Source organism: Haliaeetus leucocephalus, unplaced genomic scaffold (genome assembly GCF_000737465.1).
Source record: "Haliaeetus leucocephalus isolate CR32 unplaced genomic scaffold, Haliaeetus_leucocephalus-4.0 Scaffold339, whole genome shotgun sequence".
In the NCBI taxonomy this organism is placed as follows: domain Eukaryota; kingdom Metazoa; phylum Chordata; class Aves; order Accipitriformes; family Accipitridae; genus Haliaeetus; species Haliaeetus leucocephalus.
The window spans coordinates 3,167,902-3,185,304 of NW_010972775.1; the positions used below are offsets into that span (position 1 = coordinate 3,167,902).

Sequence of the window (17,403 nt, forward strand, 5' to 3'; positions counted from 1 at the left end):
TGGTGTTATTATGGACCTAAGCGTGTTTGTAAGAACCAGAACCGGCAGTGGGACTGCAGCTCACCAGTGCAGATGTGCGTTGAGGAACCCCACTGTAAGGAAGCTAATCTGCCTTTGTCTTGTGTGTCTGATCTAACACGGCACGTGTGGTGAGGTGAGCTAAAAATCAACAAAGAAAAAGGCACTTTTGCACTTAACAGGAAAGTACATTGCTTTACCTTAAGACTCAGTGGATGCCAAAATGTTTCAGGGTTTCAGATAAGAAAAAGACACAAGAAAACTCCATTGGGGGCTGTTACATAGAAAGCTGCTGCTGGTGTGGCAGCCCTTGAACTACCAGTTGCTATGGCTACAAGATAATTTAGGAGAAATATCCTCATATGCTTGCCCTGTTCTTCTACTCTTCCCTTGGGATCTAGTATCAGGGACAGAATATTAGGCTGAAGGAATTTTGGTCTGAGCCTGTGTGATCCTTCTTGCAGTCTTGCACTTAGATTCAAGTGTGTGCATCCTTCTGTACATTAGAATGAACTTGCCAAGGCCTATAGCAACTGCTGAGTTAGATCTGTGTCATGGGTTGGAAAGAGGATATCTCCCTTCCCTATAGGAAGTAGTTTCTACCAGCTGCAGTGCTCAAGGCAAGGGCAAGCAGCCAGAACGCCCAAATTTGCTTGAATCAGGTTGGACTATTGAATGATTGTGTCCTCTGGCTGTTAGGCAGCACTTAACAGGGAACTTTTATTTCTTGAGCTGGAAGCTGGAGTGTTTGTTTGCTATGCCCATGGTAACCAGCACCAGCTTCTTTTAGAAACCCTATCTTTGCTTTTTTTTTTTTTTTTTTAATAAAAAATAAAGTGGTTGCAGCATGTCTCCCTCATTGTGGCATGTTTGCCTCTCTGAGTTTAGTTTTGTTAGAAAGTTTTCTACAGCTGTAGGCTTGCCATGGTCACTTCCAGTACTGGTCTGAAAAAGAACAGCAAGGACCTCACTGAAGTCAGCTGCACCTCCAGTAGCAGTGATTTCTCACATTTCTGGTGCTAAGGAGTCTGCAGGTGGAGACGCAACATTGTCCTCTTTTCCCAGGTCACGATGTTATATTACTGCTGATACTCAGTTGTGAAGTGTCCTAGTACAGTCTTGGCTTGTAGTTGTCTGTGCCAAGTGCGAGCAGTGCTGGGCCCTGAGGGGTCAGTCCTCCGTCAGAGGAGCTGTTAAAATGCTGAGGGAACAAGCGCTGGACAGCATATAGGGTGGAAACCTGATGGCTGCTGTCACCTAGATTGTTCTCAAACCAATGGAAAGTGGTGCCAGAGCTGCTGTTACATTTCAGCGAGCCTTGCCTACTATCTTTCTTCTGAGTCAGCAGCATATTTCTTCATCTGTGTCTTTCAGTAAATAAAAATGGGCAGTTGAATCTATTTATACATTTAGCCGAGGTCAGCGATTTGCTCCAGCTGAAGCAAAAGTTTGGGGGAGAAGGGAAGAGCCTGAAAAAATGTTGAAATTGTTCTTTTCTTTGATTCAAAACAAAAAGCTTTTAAAATATGGGGGGGCTTGGGAGAGAACTGTTTTCTACAGCGATGGCCACTATCTGGCGCAGTGTGCCATAGACTTCTCCAGCCTTGTCTCCATCATCGTGCTTATTCTCTTCGCCTTGTTTTGTGCTGGTCCTGACTGTACTGAAGTAACAACCCAGGCAGTACCTCCCCACTGCTGCCTAATTTCTCCCTTGAGCAGACCCTCTTCTCTCCAAGCACAGGAAGCAACAGAAAGGGGCTTTTTTCCTCTACATTTTTTTAACCTCGGAGGGTTTGAGATCAGAAGAGCCAGGCAGCTGCCAGGGACTGTGTTTCTGGAGTTGGAAAGAGCTGTTCATGCTGGTACTGGGAGGACATAAGCACATGAGGCCCTGCTGGGCTGCCCATCGCATGTAGCGGTGCTGCCATCTCCAGCTCAGCAGATTTGGTGTTGGCTGTGGTGTAGGTTTGCCACGAATGCTTTGCCAACGGGCCCCTGCATGGGGACTGCTGCTTACTCCAGCTTTGTGCCACTGATGGGAGGTTTTTGCAGCCAATTCATTTGTTTTGGAAGTTGTGCTAAACAGAATTAATTGACCTTGCAGTTGTTTCTCTTAAGGTCTTCTGGGTATTTTCTGATACTAGAAGTTTTTGGGTGGTTGTTGTGGATGGATTTTCTATGTTCTTTTTATCGACTTTTTGAAAGGGTATTGGGTACCTTTCTGATACTGAGAACTACTGGGGTGTGAAATAATTTCCCAGGAGAAGTGATAGAAAGCCTTAGTATCTGAGATGTTTAAAAGATGGCTGAATTTAAGACTAGAGGATAATAATTTTGTATTAGCAAGCAAATGAGTGATCTAAAATTAGTAATTCCTGCTCCTCTGCAATACATTGTGTGGCACACGAAGTTCTGTAAAATGTTCTGCAAAAAAAACTGTAAGCTACTTTTTTTCCTGGTGATTGTCAAATGCAAGTTTTGGGTACAAATACCTGCACAACGCCTTCATTAGACTTTGAGAAATACTGCTACCTAAAGCTGCATTTGAAGATATGAACAGCCCTGTTCAGCCTGTCAAGTACTTGTAGGATTCAGTGTGCTAGTCAGTAATAGGGAGTTCTATAAAGAGGAAGCACTTGGAATAATGGGGATAGTTGTAGCATAGTCTTTTCCAGCTTTTCTTATTACAGCTAGTACGTAGGTTCCCTCCCTCGGGTCTCACTGAAGGACTGCCCTTGGGAGCAGAACTGCTGTCAGCAATCAGTGTCTGTCCTGGTTTCAGCTGGGATAGAGTTAACTGTCTTCCTAGTAGCTGGTACAGTGCTATGTTTTGAGTCCAGTATGTGAAGAATGTTGATAACACTGGTGTTTTCAGTTGTTGCTCAGTAGTGTTTAGACTAAAGTCAAGGATTTTTCAGCTTCTCATGCCCAGCCAGCGAGAAAGCTGGAGGGGCACAAGAAGTTGGCACAGGACACAGCCAGGGCACCTGACCCAAACTGGCCAACAGTGTATTCCACACCATGGGACGTCCCATCTAGTTTAGGAACTGGGAAGTGGGGGGCAGGGATTCGCCACTCGGGGACTGGCTGGGTGTCGGTCGGCGGGTGGTGAGCAATTGCCCTGTGCATCATTTGTACATTGAATCCTTTTATTACTACTGTTGTCATTTTATTAGTGTTATCATTATCATTATTAGTTTCTTCTTTTCTGTTCTATTAAACCGTTCTTATCTCAACCCAGGAGTTTTACTTCTTTTTCCCAATTTTCTCCCCCATCCCACTGGATGGGGGGGAGTGAGTGAGTGGCTGCGTGGTGCTTAGTTGCTGGCTTGGGTTAAACCACAACAGTGTCGTATAAAAAAACAGAAACTTCACACTTTGTCAAAGAGTTTAAGGCATTCAAACCAAATATTTAATTTTCAAGAGTTGTTCCAGCCCTGAATAGACCCTAGTTTTCTCTGATTTTAAAGTGTTTACTGGGGACAAATGCCCTTCACTGCCCATCTGTGTAACTCCTTAAACAACCAGAGGATGCTGAATGACGGGAAGCAAAGTGTCCTCTCTCTGCTTCATAACAGATACAGAGAGACATTTGCTCTGATAAAAATATCAGTGCAAAGCTGGTCGCTACCCAGACCAGGCGTGGGTTTATGGAAACATAGTAAATCAGCTCTGCAGCATGCTTTGTTGGTATATTCAGCCTTCTCTCTATGCCAAGCTATAAAATTGCTGGATCAAAGTGGACCTGGGCCCCAGTCCAAACTTCCTCCAACTTGAGGGGAACTTGGATCCATATCCCAACCCTAGGACTCGGCTCTGCCTCTAAATCAAGCTCTTACAATCTCTTAGGAAAAGTCAGGCCCATGAATTATCCACTAGGTCACAGAAGGGCAGCCAAAGCTGTCTGTTTCCGAACACATTTGCTCTGCCTGCCCTGCATTGCCAGTAAAGAAATTTAGGTGGAGCCTTTCGTTTATCCTGGAATGCTGATCTTAGCCTTTGGGAAGAAGCCATCCATCCTTAATCTGCTATTTTAATTTTAAAATATTTTTTCTCCTCCTTCCTTTTCTCCAGTTAGGTCTGTGAATTGAGATCCCAGGAAGGTAGAAGCTATCTCCAGCAGCCTTAGCAAGGAACCTTGCTATACCTTACTGCATTGCTCAGAGGCCAGGGAGAGATGGAGCACTAGGGGAGGGAGGAGGGAGCATGTTCTCTGGAGTGAGCCTCAGTGTTCTCCACACTACCAGGCGCTTGGGTTAATGCAACAGTTTCCCTGTCAGCCGGGATGTGCCACCACCAAATCAACAGCAAGTGCTATAGGTGATTGCCTGGCACTTGCATGCCATGGTGGTGCAAGGGTTTGAGGTCAAGTTTTCCCATAAAATATGAACAGGAAACTACGCTCACACTGAAGGTGATAAATTGACATTAAAAGGAGACTGCAATTAAGAAATGAGATATGGGATGGATGAGGGTAGCAGGCCCCAGGGATCAATAGAATTTTGTGTTTAGATTGAGGTCTTCTCTTTCAGACTTGCCTTCTGTGACCCCAAATCTTCATCCTTTGCCACCTTATCACTGTATTATTATTTATTACAATAATGACAAAATGTCTTATTATTGCTGCTACCATCAATAATAGCTGCAATTTATCAGCAGTGTTTATTAAGTTAAATTCCATGACAACATATATCTTGCCCTCCCAACGCAATTTATACATGATGTAAGATAGTAGTAGAGGAGACAGAGAAAAATATGTGTCATTTCAGTGTATTTCAGTAGTTCCATTGATTTCTTTCACATTAAGTCCCTTCAAAGAGTTTTAAAGTTTGTATTCCTAAGCTAAGCTTTTTCTGCTGCAGAAGCTAATTTTTGGTGTCTTTGCACTTTGCGCTTGTTCTGTCACAGTCTCCACCATCTTCCCAGAATTGCCAAGCCATCATCATAAACATTTCACAACCTTTTCCTTTCCCTTTTTTTCCCATCACTTAGTTTGCTTTTGGAAGCAAATATTAAACATTGTCAGGAATACTGAAATAAAAAAATGTCTCAGTAAATACCTACTGGCAGTTCCCAAATAAGAGTTTTTGTGAATCCTGCTTTGAAGGACTGTGATGTTTCTCCATTTTTCCTGTACATTGTGAAGTGCTGTGTAGTGCACTGAAGTGAGCAGCTTATGACCCCATTCACAGACAAAGCACAAGAGTCTGATATTGCTTCCAAAATGCTTTTGTTTGCACTAATAATAAAAGAATTCCTTACTTGATTTCTGTTTGTCCTCCTGCTTTTCGGGCGATTTGAATCAGTTCTTTCCCATATCTCTCTTCTGCTTGTGCTCTGTTAAAAGAAAAACTTACTCAATTTCTCTTAGTGCTACCAGGAGCATGTTTACACAAATCTTGTAATTGCATCTGAGGTACAAAAAATGAGAAATACTATTTCTTTAATTTCTCTATCTCCTCAATCCTAGAGCTATTAGTTACCTCTAAAATATTTTTGGTGAGCTATTTCTAGAAGAAATGAGGGAAAATGAAGCCCATCTCCATGGCTTTGATTACTGTGGAGTGCTGTGTACAACTCTTTCCCCCAAAAGTTGGATTCAATTAGAAGAAGAGGTGTACAGAAGTGTGTAGTTAAGATGCTCAGAACCGAGAGCCTCTTTTGGAAAAGAAACCTAAAAGGTGATGGCAGACTTGACGCATCAAAACGAAGTCTGGAAGGGGAGTGAAGAGTAGGTTCCAAAGGATCCATTAAAGAGAGGTTATGAATAAATGGGAGCCAGGAGTAGCAGGCAAATTTCTAACCGTTAGAAACATGAGGTGCTGCTTGAACAGCTGCAGTGGAGGCAGAGCGGGAAGGAGCCTCGCTAGCTGTAAGGTGAGGCTGTGACAGTTTTATGCAGAGGACAATATAATGCGATGTCTCACCTAATGGGAAACTGTAACTAGTGACTCAGGAAAGTAGTTCTGTTTCTATGGTTAATAAAGAAATACAATTATTTCTTTGCTGTTTTCCCCTCCCCCAGCTCTGGAAGAAATTTTTTTTTCCTGCTTAAAAAAAAAAATGTACTTGTACTTGTCCTGGTTTTGGCTGAGATAGAGTTAATATTCTTTCTAGTAGCTGGTATAGTGTTATGTATGAGAATAATGTTGATAACACACTGCTATTTTCAGTTGTTGCTAAGTTGTGTTTATACCAAGTCAAGGATTTTTCAGCTTCTCATGCCCAGCAAGAAGGCTGGAGGGGCACAAGAAGTTGGGAGGGGACACAGCCAGGACAGCTGACCCAAAGTGGCCAACGGGGTATTCCATACCATGTGACATCATGTCCAGTATATAAACTGGGGGGAGTTGGCCTGGTGGGGAGGCGGACTGCTGCTTGGGAACTAACTGGGCATCGGTCGGTAAGTGGTGAGCAATCGCACTGTGCATCACTTGTTTTGTATGTTCCAATTCTTTTATCATTATTATTGTAATTTTATTATTATCATTATTATTTTCTTCCTTTCTGTTCTATTAAACTGTCTTTATCTCAACCCACAAGTTTTACTATTTTTTCCCCAATTCTGTCCCCCATCCCACTGAGGGGGGAGGGAGTGAGCAAGTGGATGCGTGGTGCTTAGTTGCTGGCTGGGCTTAAAACACGACAGTACTAAAAATGTTATTTCCTTTCTCCCAGGTGCAAGACTGGGGCGGAACTGAGTTTTCAGTCTTTGCATAGCTGCTAAAATCTATTGAATGGTCAATAATAAATAATGAACAGATAGCCTGGTGCTAGGATTTTGGGGTGAGGGGAGGATTTTGTTTAGGGTAAGTCCAGTTCTCACAAGGGGTTTAAATGCATTTCAAACAGTTTTGAGCCTGAAACTTGGCACCTTAAAGGAAAGTACTCTTCATTCAGAAAAGGAATTTTAATGTGGGTGCAAGGCCATGCAACCCTGCTGGTTTGTTCTTACACCCATCTTCCCATTCGGCCACGCTGTGCTTTATTATTGCTATTTGCTGAATTACAGCGGTTTGAGGGCTGATCTTTCAGTTTTGCAACACGGCAGCTGTTGGGGTGGGTCTCTGTTTGAGAGCATCCAACCACCCTTTCGACTGGTCCTCTGCATCTGATGGCTGTGAGCGCCTTGCATTGGAGCTGGCTGTACCGGTGGCTCTGGTGCAATTTCACAGGTTTGCAACCTACTTCTGTGACCTTAGGCAGGCTCATCCTGGGGACTTTCCCCCAGTCCAAGGAGATCTGTCAGGCTGGTGGAATAGCAGTGCTGGTTACACAGCAGCCTACAGTCGCCACAGCCCAGAGTGGAGGCTGTTCTTGGCCTCTGTCCATGGCTCCCATGTGTCTAAAGCTGCAAGTTCGGTTAGTTAATTGCTGTCATCCTGCACGAGAAATTGCTGCGTTTTAGTGGGAGTGTTCCTACGTCACTGCTTTGGGATTCCCCCTAGAAGAACAGGGTGCAAAATATGGTGACAGGCCACACAGACATACCACTTCATTTTCATGTTAGATGAATGAAATTTCATCAAAATGGAAATATACTGCAGAGACACATAATGCTGCACAAGTAGAATAGATTAATTTTCTTCTTATTTTAATAACAAGAAACGCTTTCGTGTCAGAGACTTTGCTTAGTGCCAGTGGATGTACAGCAATGCAGCAATGAGAATAACTCCAGTGCTACAGTCCCGCTTTGCTTGCTCAGTACACAATATATCACGGGAAAAAAGCATGGCCAGTTCTTAAGCCAGTCCCAGCTCCTAAAATACTCTTGGGTCAAATCTTCCTGAAACCTCAGGCATGGGACTAGACTAGCCCAAGGTCAGAGGAGTTTGACACGAGGCTGAGACCATCTTTTCACATCTTTGTGCTGCCTTTCCCGGTTTCCAGTACTGTTGCACACAGCTTCTATGTTTCCCTGCAGCCATCGAGAGCTGGAACATAATTTGTGTTTTAAGTCTGGGGCTTTGTTCTGGAATACCACTGTTTTCTCACTCTCCAACCTCTCAGGCCCTCCTGTGGACCAGGCAGGGTTATCTGTGAGCAAAAGTAATTGACCTGGGTGGAAAACTAGTAAAGTGTTAGTGCAGCCAGGGCAGTTGGTTTCAGGACTTAGGGCAGCTGCTGCATGAGTCCTTGCTGAAATTCTGGCATGAAGCCCATGATATGGGCAGCCTCTAGGAACAGAGATTCATCCCATGCTTTGATCTCCTCCTAGGTTATTCCCATGAATGACATGAGGACAAGCTGAAACACATATCTTCCAGAAATAAACTGGAAATATTACCTTCTTTCTGCAACTCAGTGCGGGCTATCTTTTCTCCTTTTCCTCCTCTGCCAACATGTACATACACACACAAGCACACGCACGTATGCATGCTCACATGGAATGTTTTGGGGGTGTGCAAAAGTTCATGGAAACATTTGTTCTTGTAGCTTTCAGATTGACAAAATGACTGTATGTGTATTTTTTCTTCTTTGCGGAAAGTTCTTTGTGCCTCCACCACAAACCACGAAGAACCTTATCCTGCAACTTGCAGAAACCTCTGTAACATTTTGGAAAGAAACAGGCATATATAGCATCAGATGCATGCTGCAGTGCAGAGCCTTCCTGAAGCCTGCAATATAATTCTGATCTCTGTAAGTTATGAGTCACAAAGGAGCTATTTTAAACAGTTGAAGCTAAGCTACCGTCAGACAGATGTGACTTCAGGACTGTGTGACATGCAGCAATAAAATATGCTTCCAGTGGTGGTCAAGAAAAGCAATTCAAATAGCTTCAGATTTTGATGGGACACTCTTACACTCTGTGAAATAGTCAACTTTCAGTTTGACAGCTCACATCCCCTTGAAAGTCCCAGTGCTTGAAAAGTAGCCTTCAGAAAACCAACCTAAAACCAGAAAACTAGATGTGGACAGCACGGGAAGAAAAAGAAGGCTGTGACTGAGGAAAGCAGAGCAATATTCATAAGGAGACGGTTCTGAGATTAACTGCTCTAGGATTACCTGCTGAATTTATAATCCGTATTGTGTGGTCTTTCCCACAGGTCACACATGAGCGTGTATGTGCCTCGTGCTATGTGTTGAAACTGTTGAAACCCAGCCATTTAAAAACAGAACCAAATTTCAGATACATTTTTCTAAGTCAGTAGTACAAAAATGAATGGCAAAGGAGTCAGAGCAGCTGTGTAATATGAATTTTCTCACCCACAAAATTGTCAGCTGTCCGTGGCTGTTGTTGAGCAGCACCCAAGAAGCCTGTAAAGGACAGACAGAAACTACAACATTGTTATTCAAATCTGGTAAGGTTGGTGAATGATGTGGGCTATCTTGGGTGTCTGGGAAAGGCTTTTGGTAGCATCTTTGGTAGCTTTGTCTGTATTTGAAAAATGGCCCGTTTTTAGTAGTTGCAGGAAACTGAAACACTGCCTGTGGCAGCAGCACCCTCAAAGAGAAAGAAAAATGTGCAGGTTGTTTGCTTCCTGTAAAAGGTGCAATTCAGTAACACTACTTGTGGATGTGTGTGCTGCCCTGTGATTCTGGACCAATAATGACCTGGGTCTTAATGGAGCTCTGGATTTCTGACTCTTTCAACCTTCTCTTCTCTTCTGAAATCTTTGAAATTTCTATTTGTTACCTACCTTCACAAATCACATCAAAAGGCTAGGATTCAAATCACTCAGGCTTTTTCTATGTAAACTAGTATCACTACCAAATTTGGAAACAGCCTACTATTCCTTTCCAGATGCCAAACAGGAGAGAAAATGGAGGTTGTTCACACTTTTTTCACTCTGATTTTCTTACCTCTGCTTGAGCAAATCCTCCACATCTTTGCACATCTTCCTCCCATCCAACAGCCGCTGTATGAGCACCTCGTAGCCAGTGTGGAAGGTGAACTCCTTGCACTGAAGACAGAAAGATAGTGGAGCTGATTTGTGTGCATAGTTTGCAGGTTTACCAGATGCCTGCTCTCAGTCATATGGAGCAAATTAACTTTCCGGAAAATCCAAATGGACCTTTGGATTTGCTCAGAGCAATTGCAGCTGGGGCAGACCTAAGGGTGCAGGTATGGGTGAGGTTTCTCCAAGTGAAAATCTGTAAAAGTTTTTATTAAATCAAATTTAATTTTTAATGCTGAAAAAGTGAAGTGGGTCGCAAATTTTGCTGTGTGGAAACCAACACTAGCTGTCTTTTGGGGGAAGTCACGTTTAGCATTGGGTGTGGGATCTTTGCAGAGCAGAGATGTATAGTAGCTCTTAAGGACAGCAGCTCCTCTTACCATATGTTTTCTAAAAAGAATGGTCAGAGTCAACTCACTGCCACAGGACTCTCAGTAAGACAGTGACTCACTGTCTAGATGCGAGTGGAGAAGTAAAGGAATCTTGTGCTCGTACGAATGTCAATACATGGGGTAGTCATTGTGCCACCTGGTCAGTGGTGGGGTGTTTTAATGGGAGGCAGTTCGCCGTTAGGCAACACTTGGGTTCTGATGTGCTGTTATGTATTCCTTTGGGATTGCTGTAACAACTCTTCTTATTGTTTGAATCGGTCTGTCTCTGGTGTAAATTCAACACGACAGGGTTTTTAAAAAAAAAAAAGTAGAAGGTAGGTATGTGGATTGCTTAGGAATGTGGACGTTGGATCTGCAGAAAATTGAAAGTCTGTGTTTCTGAGACGCTTGCCAATGAGTGCTGCTTCCCTTGCTTTTGCATTCACCGCCCAATCTCCTGTGCAATACATGGGAATCGCCTTTGGGTATTTTTGCAGCCTGTCCTGCTCCATGACCCACATGGCAAATGGAGCCAGCCAAGGCAATCTGTGATTTCCAGTCAGCCATACTAGACAGGTGAGGTCATGGAGCCGGGTGGAATTTGCTGCCCCAAAGCCAGGGCTCTTATCTCCTACCAGGGCTCTGCACTCTGTGCGGCTCAGGGCCACGCTCCTCTGCTGTGGTCTAGGACTGCAGATCCCTCCCCATCACACAAGGCCATGCGTCAGGCTTATCCCTGTCCACGTGATCCATCAGAGCACACCCCTGTGCATCTCAGACAAAAATATCTGAGTAATGGGAAGAAAAACAATTAGTCTTGCACTTCTTTCATCTTTTTCCCAACTTTCAGATTGCACTGCAGCAATGGTAAATCAGAGTCACAGCGAAGTGCTGCTGAGGAAATGCTGGGAGCCCAGAAAGGGACGGGAATAAAGCTGTGACGTGCTCTGAGTGTGGCACTGGGAAAGAATTTCTGTGTTCTACTCCTGGTCCTCCCACCGACTCACAACAGGATCAGGACAAGCCATTTTTACTTTGAGAGCCTCAGTTAACCAGTACATAGTGATAATGTTATTGAAAATGTAGTGGTGAATGTTATCTGAGCTTTATGTTATAGCATTATGGTAAAATCACGGACTGTGTAACCATAAAGAGAATGAATATGTTCCTTCCCTCAAGCAGTTTATGTACAATACAAGTGCTTATATACAAACTGAATACAGTTTATACATATATCCACTGTCCCCTAAGCAGTTATCATTTAATGAATGTGTATGTTTATTGCTTTCTACCATGACTGTGAAGAAGACAGCTGTTCAAGTTTTGGCACTCAAGAAGGATCCTCTGGCAAGCAACTGTTGGACACTTGAGCCTGTGGCTTTGCTTCCTTATTGCTGGGACTGAAGAGGAATAGGGCGAGCTCTGGGGATGAATGGTGGTGGCCGATGGCAGCCTTAGTGCTGCTCACCCAGGCCCTAGAGCTTCTGTGGAGATTTGCAGACCTGGGAGCAGGTTTTTTTTTGTTTCTTCAAGAGCTAGGATAAATTTCTGCAGACAATTTTTGTAAACCTACAGGTTGTAGTAACATTTCCAGTGCTGCAGTTTCTTGACAGCCGTTAATTCCTTCTTCCCTAATGGACACTCTTATCACCAGCAGTGGGGAGAAAGGAAAGACAGTAGGATAATAGTTCACAAGAGACATAGACAAATGCCTTTACCAGCAAAGTGTCTGTGCTACAGAGCCAGGCAAGATAATAATGTAGATAAAAGAATATGGAGACAGTGCAATGGATCCACTGTTATCACTGGTGCAACCACAGGAAAACGATAGGACTACATAAGCTCATGTGATGCATATGATCACCACTCAAGAAACAGGATCTCAAAAACAAAACATCAGTTTTCCTAACATTTCTGAGGGCAGGTTACACACAAACATCCCAGGGAGGGATTCTGCTGTGAATTAAATGAAGAGAAGCAAGATTTTGCCATTCATAGAGGAAAGTAGGAAAGGTTCTTGATAATGGCCTGGCAATGGACTTGTCACTTCCCCCCACTCCCTTTTTTCTGAGGACATCCTAATGGCAGAAGGCATTGCTGCTGTAAAAAACTCTCATGAATTGCTCCCTCTGCCTGGCAGAAGCCACTCTGTTCAGGTGCTCCGCAACCAACTCACAGCCCAAAAATTTTGATTGTATATTTCCAGATGCAATTAACTACATCCCATAACTGTGTACACAGCTTCCTTGTCCCAGAAATGCTGCCGAGAGGTAAGTGAAAATATCATATGGGTTTGTATCACCCCCGCAGTCAGGCATACTGCCACAAGCAAGAAATGGAGAGTGATAAGCACACTGTAAAGTTACTCTGCCGTTTCTGTTCAACATATCTCTTTGTTTAGTAAATGATAAAACTCACTTAGTGTCTTCTCCCACCTCTTTTAAACTGGTGCAGTTCCTATAATGAAAGGATGGCAGATTCTGTACATCTAAGAGAACCACTTATTAAATTCCCTAAATGGAGAATGCAGCACCAACTCGTTATCAAACCAAAAACATGCACACAAACACAAGCGTGTGCCAGAGGTCAGCCTGCTGACCACCAACCCTTCTAGGGGCCTTATAAAACTACCTAATGGAGTCAGTTCAGCCATTTGGACATCTTGCTCTAAGCCGTAAAAATGCAAGGGGAGGAAGCAATGCCATACTAAAAACTGCATCAAGGTTCACTCTGCCTTGGTGACCAAGAGAATTAATTTTGCAGCACATCTAACAAGATACTCTCCCAGTCTGAGGTAAAGGATCCTTTGTAAGTTATGCTGCGCTGGGTAGCACAGCAGTGCAGTCTTGTTGGAGCTCTGCAAACAGGCTTGCCTCCAGGACATGCACCAGCATTTTTCCTGGCACTGATGCAAAGGGAACGGGTTAGTGCTGCTCCCCACTGCTCACGACAGAGTTTGCGCTCCATCTTTTTGCCTTCCTACTTCCTTACTCCAATGAATTTAGAAATTCAAAAGCCAGATTTTGATTATTATAACTATAGGAATATTTTAGCCCTTTAACACATATAGAAAGATACCTGTTTAAATGTGAAATCGGTAATAGCACCTGCACATTCGTAGATCACAGGCTTTCTACCAAGCAGACTATGGGAGCAGTGTTCTCACTGTTCACTTTGTGCACTTGTGCGTGCATGTGTATGCCGAGTGCTAACAGCCAGTGCCTTACTCAACAGTTTTGCTTCCTGTCCATTGCCTGCTAACAGGAGTAAAACCTGAACTTGTTAAAAATGGAGCCGCTGCAGGGTTTTGTCCCTGTGGCTGACCCTCATAGAGGGATTTGGCTTCAGCTAGATGCAGGTCTAAAAAGGACTTCCTACCACAGGCAGTCTAATCTTTCATTTTGGGGAGATCCATCTCAAAATTTGCTTTATTGTCTTCACTATGTGTTCCTAAGGAATGTGGCAGCCATATTCAGAAACCACATCTGAAATCCAAACCAGGGCTGCTGCAGCCTCCCAGCCAGCAGATCTGGCTGTGGTCTAAATAGCATGTGCCTCTAGCATGTCACAGGCTACAGCAAGGAGGGAGAGGAAATGTAGCCAGGTGACAGCCCAGGTTTAGACAAGTTTAACCTGCTGTGGTCACTCACCCTGCAACATTGCTTCTTGATTTCCAGCCACAATGTAGCCATAAATGATTTAGGCCTAAGTTTACTTACGCAAACTTTTTCCTTTCATTTCAACAGCTTTTTTTCTTTTGTCATGTGTTGTATAACTGCATCCTCTCAACCTCTTCTTGAATCCAAACAAACCTTTGCCCTTTCCTGAGATACTGGGTTTCCATTCCATTGATTCCCATGTGTTTTTACAGTACCTGTTCAAGGCTGAATAAGTCCCTGTTGGACAAGGATGATGCCCTATTACTCCAGTAAAGACTAACTGATGCTTTGTGCCATGGCATTTGTGTCTGCTTTCTAAGAAACACTTCTGGTACATCAGAGGATTGTATTTGCCTTCTTCCACTATCAAATCATACCAGTGGCACCTAACTGAGCTATATCTATTGATATACCTGCCATTTTCTCTGCTCCTGCAATTTTAGTTAGCAAGGTCCTAGAGTGTATTGGACCTTTTTGCTACTGATCTGTTATGCTCATTTTGCACTTTGAAATTTTAATTTTGTCTGCTTTCTGTTACCCCAGGCTTGAAGGTTATCAGATACCTCCTGTATAGTATTTCATTTTACTTATTTGTTTCAACAACAGCTATTTCCAGTCCATTCTTAATGTCTTATGCCAGTATCGCCAATTAATATATTGAGTAAAATTAATCCTGGGACCAGCTCTCGAGATCCCTTCTTCCAGTTCAAGCATTTCCATTTCAGCACAAGCCACCAGTGACTCCCCTCAGAACACTGTCTTTGCCCACTTTACAGTTCTTCTTCTGCTGTGTCTGTTCAGTCCTGTTTTGTTTTTCTTCTCTAGTTTTGTAAGGATTTCCTGTGTAGCAGCATAACAGACACCACATTTTCTTTGTGAAGACAATCAAGACAGCAAGATTGTATTATGTTAAACAACCATCTAGCCTTGATAAGCTGTCTTGCCTTTACTCTATTTTCCATTTACCATTTTGTGTTATAATTAGCATTCGAATAGTTTTGCAAAGGCTGTTAAAGTTGCACTACTCAGCTAGTGCTTGGGCACCTCTCAGCTGGGTCTTTGTGGTCTTTATAAGAACTAATGACTAGTCAAAGACCTATTATTTTTTTAAGAAATTAGAAAAAATGCTTTAATTAATAATAAATATATTCATTAAATGTGTAAAACATCATTTGGTTATAACAAAATCTAGGTAGTTGCTTGGAAGAGGGTGATTTCAATCACCACCAGTAATTTGTCTCATTGCTGAGAAAGTGATTCCGCTTAGTCAAAGCATGTGCAGCTGTGAAAGAGGATTTACTCGTCGTTATTTTAATAAAAAAGATTGGCTAATCTGCATTGTCCAAGAGATCTATAATCACTACTAAGAAAATGCTTGACAAAGAGATTTCAGTGTTGCAGGCAGATTCGTATTGTCCTGAGATTCTTCCATTAACACTTCACATGTGTGTTGGTCTCTGCCGCAGAGGCTGGGGTTTTTCTTCTCATGGGGAAAATCACAGCTAATGGAGAGGCAGCGTCTCCTCTCCTCTTCCCGTTTGCAAAAGTTGGTTTCCTCCAGTGCAATGAGCAACACTGTTCCTCCAGAGATGAAAGAAATGTGAAAGAGAGTATATGACTGAAAAACACCAATGTTATGCTCTATTTTAGCCAGAATAGCTTTTCCTAGAATACTTGAAAGGAGGCATGGAAGACTGCAAGCAGAGGTGTTGACAGTAAGCACACTGGGATACACTTTCTTCTTTCCATTTCTTTTTTCCTCTGAGGCTTAACGATGCTGCTCCTTCACATTAGCACTTTTCTAAAGAGATAGGTGCCTTGGGACTGCACCATCCGGTCTGGTAGAAGTTTCGCCAAAGGCAATCACGCAGGTAAACATCGGGACTTAATTGTGGGAGAGATTATTCATGGCTGGCTCTGAGCTGGTTTCTGCAGCCATGAGGGAGAGGCTTTGAGGATTTTGCTTTGGTAACAAAGACTGCAAGCAGGAAGACTGATGGTGTCAGTTCCCTGCCCAGAGGATAGAAAGTTCGGTAGGAGGATAGCTGCAGGGTGACATAGTTTCTTGTTACCTCCTGGTGGCCCAAAGCTGAGTAACCTTGTGCTAAGTCTTGTGTCTAACTAGCTGAGAATCAGCCTTAACAGCACATCTCTCCTCTGAGCGTTGTGCTGCTGGGTGCTCAGAGGGTACTGCAAGGCTTTTTGAAGAGCAAGCATCTACATTGTAGATGCTTTACTGGTTACTGAAGCATGGTTTTGGTAAATAGCTATTACAATGGACTGAACGGAAGCAAAAATATCCAGGCTTGTGTGTGAAGCGCTCGCTCAATTGTATGCCCTTGCGTGTCCAACTACTAATATTCAGAAAGTGATGTGAATTGATCAAGCCATTGTGGTTGTGATGTAGGAACTGTGGGCTCTTCTATTGTGGCTGGTTTTCTTGGAGCATGTCTAACCCCGTCCTGGGACCTGGCTTGCCCATCCAGAACTTTTTTTAGAGGTAGTTTACATACCACAATTCATACCTCTGGCTGCTCCTGCGGGATAAGCTGGCTTGTCAGCAGCTTAGCATCTCCCTCAGAAAAGTGCTTTGCAGCTGAAGTCGTATGTCCTGTTTGGTAAGTGCCACTGCAGCTCCACCTCAGCTTGTTGCATTGCTCAGGGGAGCTGCAGTTCTGGCTGTCAGCAAAAAAAGGCCTCTTCCCCAGCACCTCCAGCTGCAAAGCCTGCTTACTTGCTTTTTGCAAGGTCCTAGGTGGTACACAGGGAGAGTAACACCCAGGATACTGCACGGCAACAACACTACCCTGACTGGGAAGAAGGGCTGGAGAAGACGTAACTACATAGCAGACACTGGGTGCATTGCTTGGTACGTGGCAGGATAGTGCTGAGCTACCGTTGAGATGGGGAACCAAAGAAACCTTAGCAAATATAGTAGATATATGAATGTGGATAGGAATTGTTTAATAATTATCTAGCTTATAATGAAGTTAAAGAAGTTTCAATAGAGGTAGACATGGCCCAAGGGGATGAGAAGTGATGTTTAACACTTGCATTGTTGAGGCTGGCTGGGACAGGAGATAGTCCCTGATAAGAAGCAGCAGTGGCTCCAAGAACCAGCCAAGACCGACCTTGTGATTTGGACAAATGCCAAGGGACAACTGAGTCTGCACAGGGACAGAAGGTTAAGAGTGAAGAAGACATACAGCCTTCATCTTCACGACCACCAGACGACCACCATAAGGAGGCACTGCGCAAGCACAGTTGAGAGGAGATTATGGAAATGACTTCCTAGAGCTAATTTTAATATGAAGCGGGGATAGGTAATGCCTATGTATAGGCGTATTGCGAAACTCTATGTATATGTAACACTTGACTGTATAAATTTAAAGTGAACTGCCAAATCAGGCGCGCACGACTTTGGTGGGACTACCCCCCCCCCCCCCCCCGCTCCCC

The 17,403-nt window shown here is 43.6% G+C and overlaps 1 protein-coding gene across 2 annotated transcripts in view; it reads right to left on the reverse strand.

Annotated features, from left to right (window-relative positions):
* The window catches only part of PSTPIP1 (proline-serine-threonine phosphatase interacting protein 1), a 59,557-nt gene that overhangs the window by 29,200 nt on the left and 12,954 nt on the right, over positions 1–17,403 (reverse strand). For both annotated transcript variants that reach the window (XM_010571654.1, XM_010571653.1), the window contains exons 2-3: positions 9,823–9,923; positions 5,281–5,355 (exon numbers count right to left, since the gene is read on the reverse strand). In XM_010571654.1, coding sequence (XP_010569956.1) covers positions 5,281–5,355; positions 9,823–9,923 — 176 coding nt within the window. The remainder of the gene's footprint in view (positions 1–5,280; positions 5,356–9,822; positions 9,924–17,403) is intronic.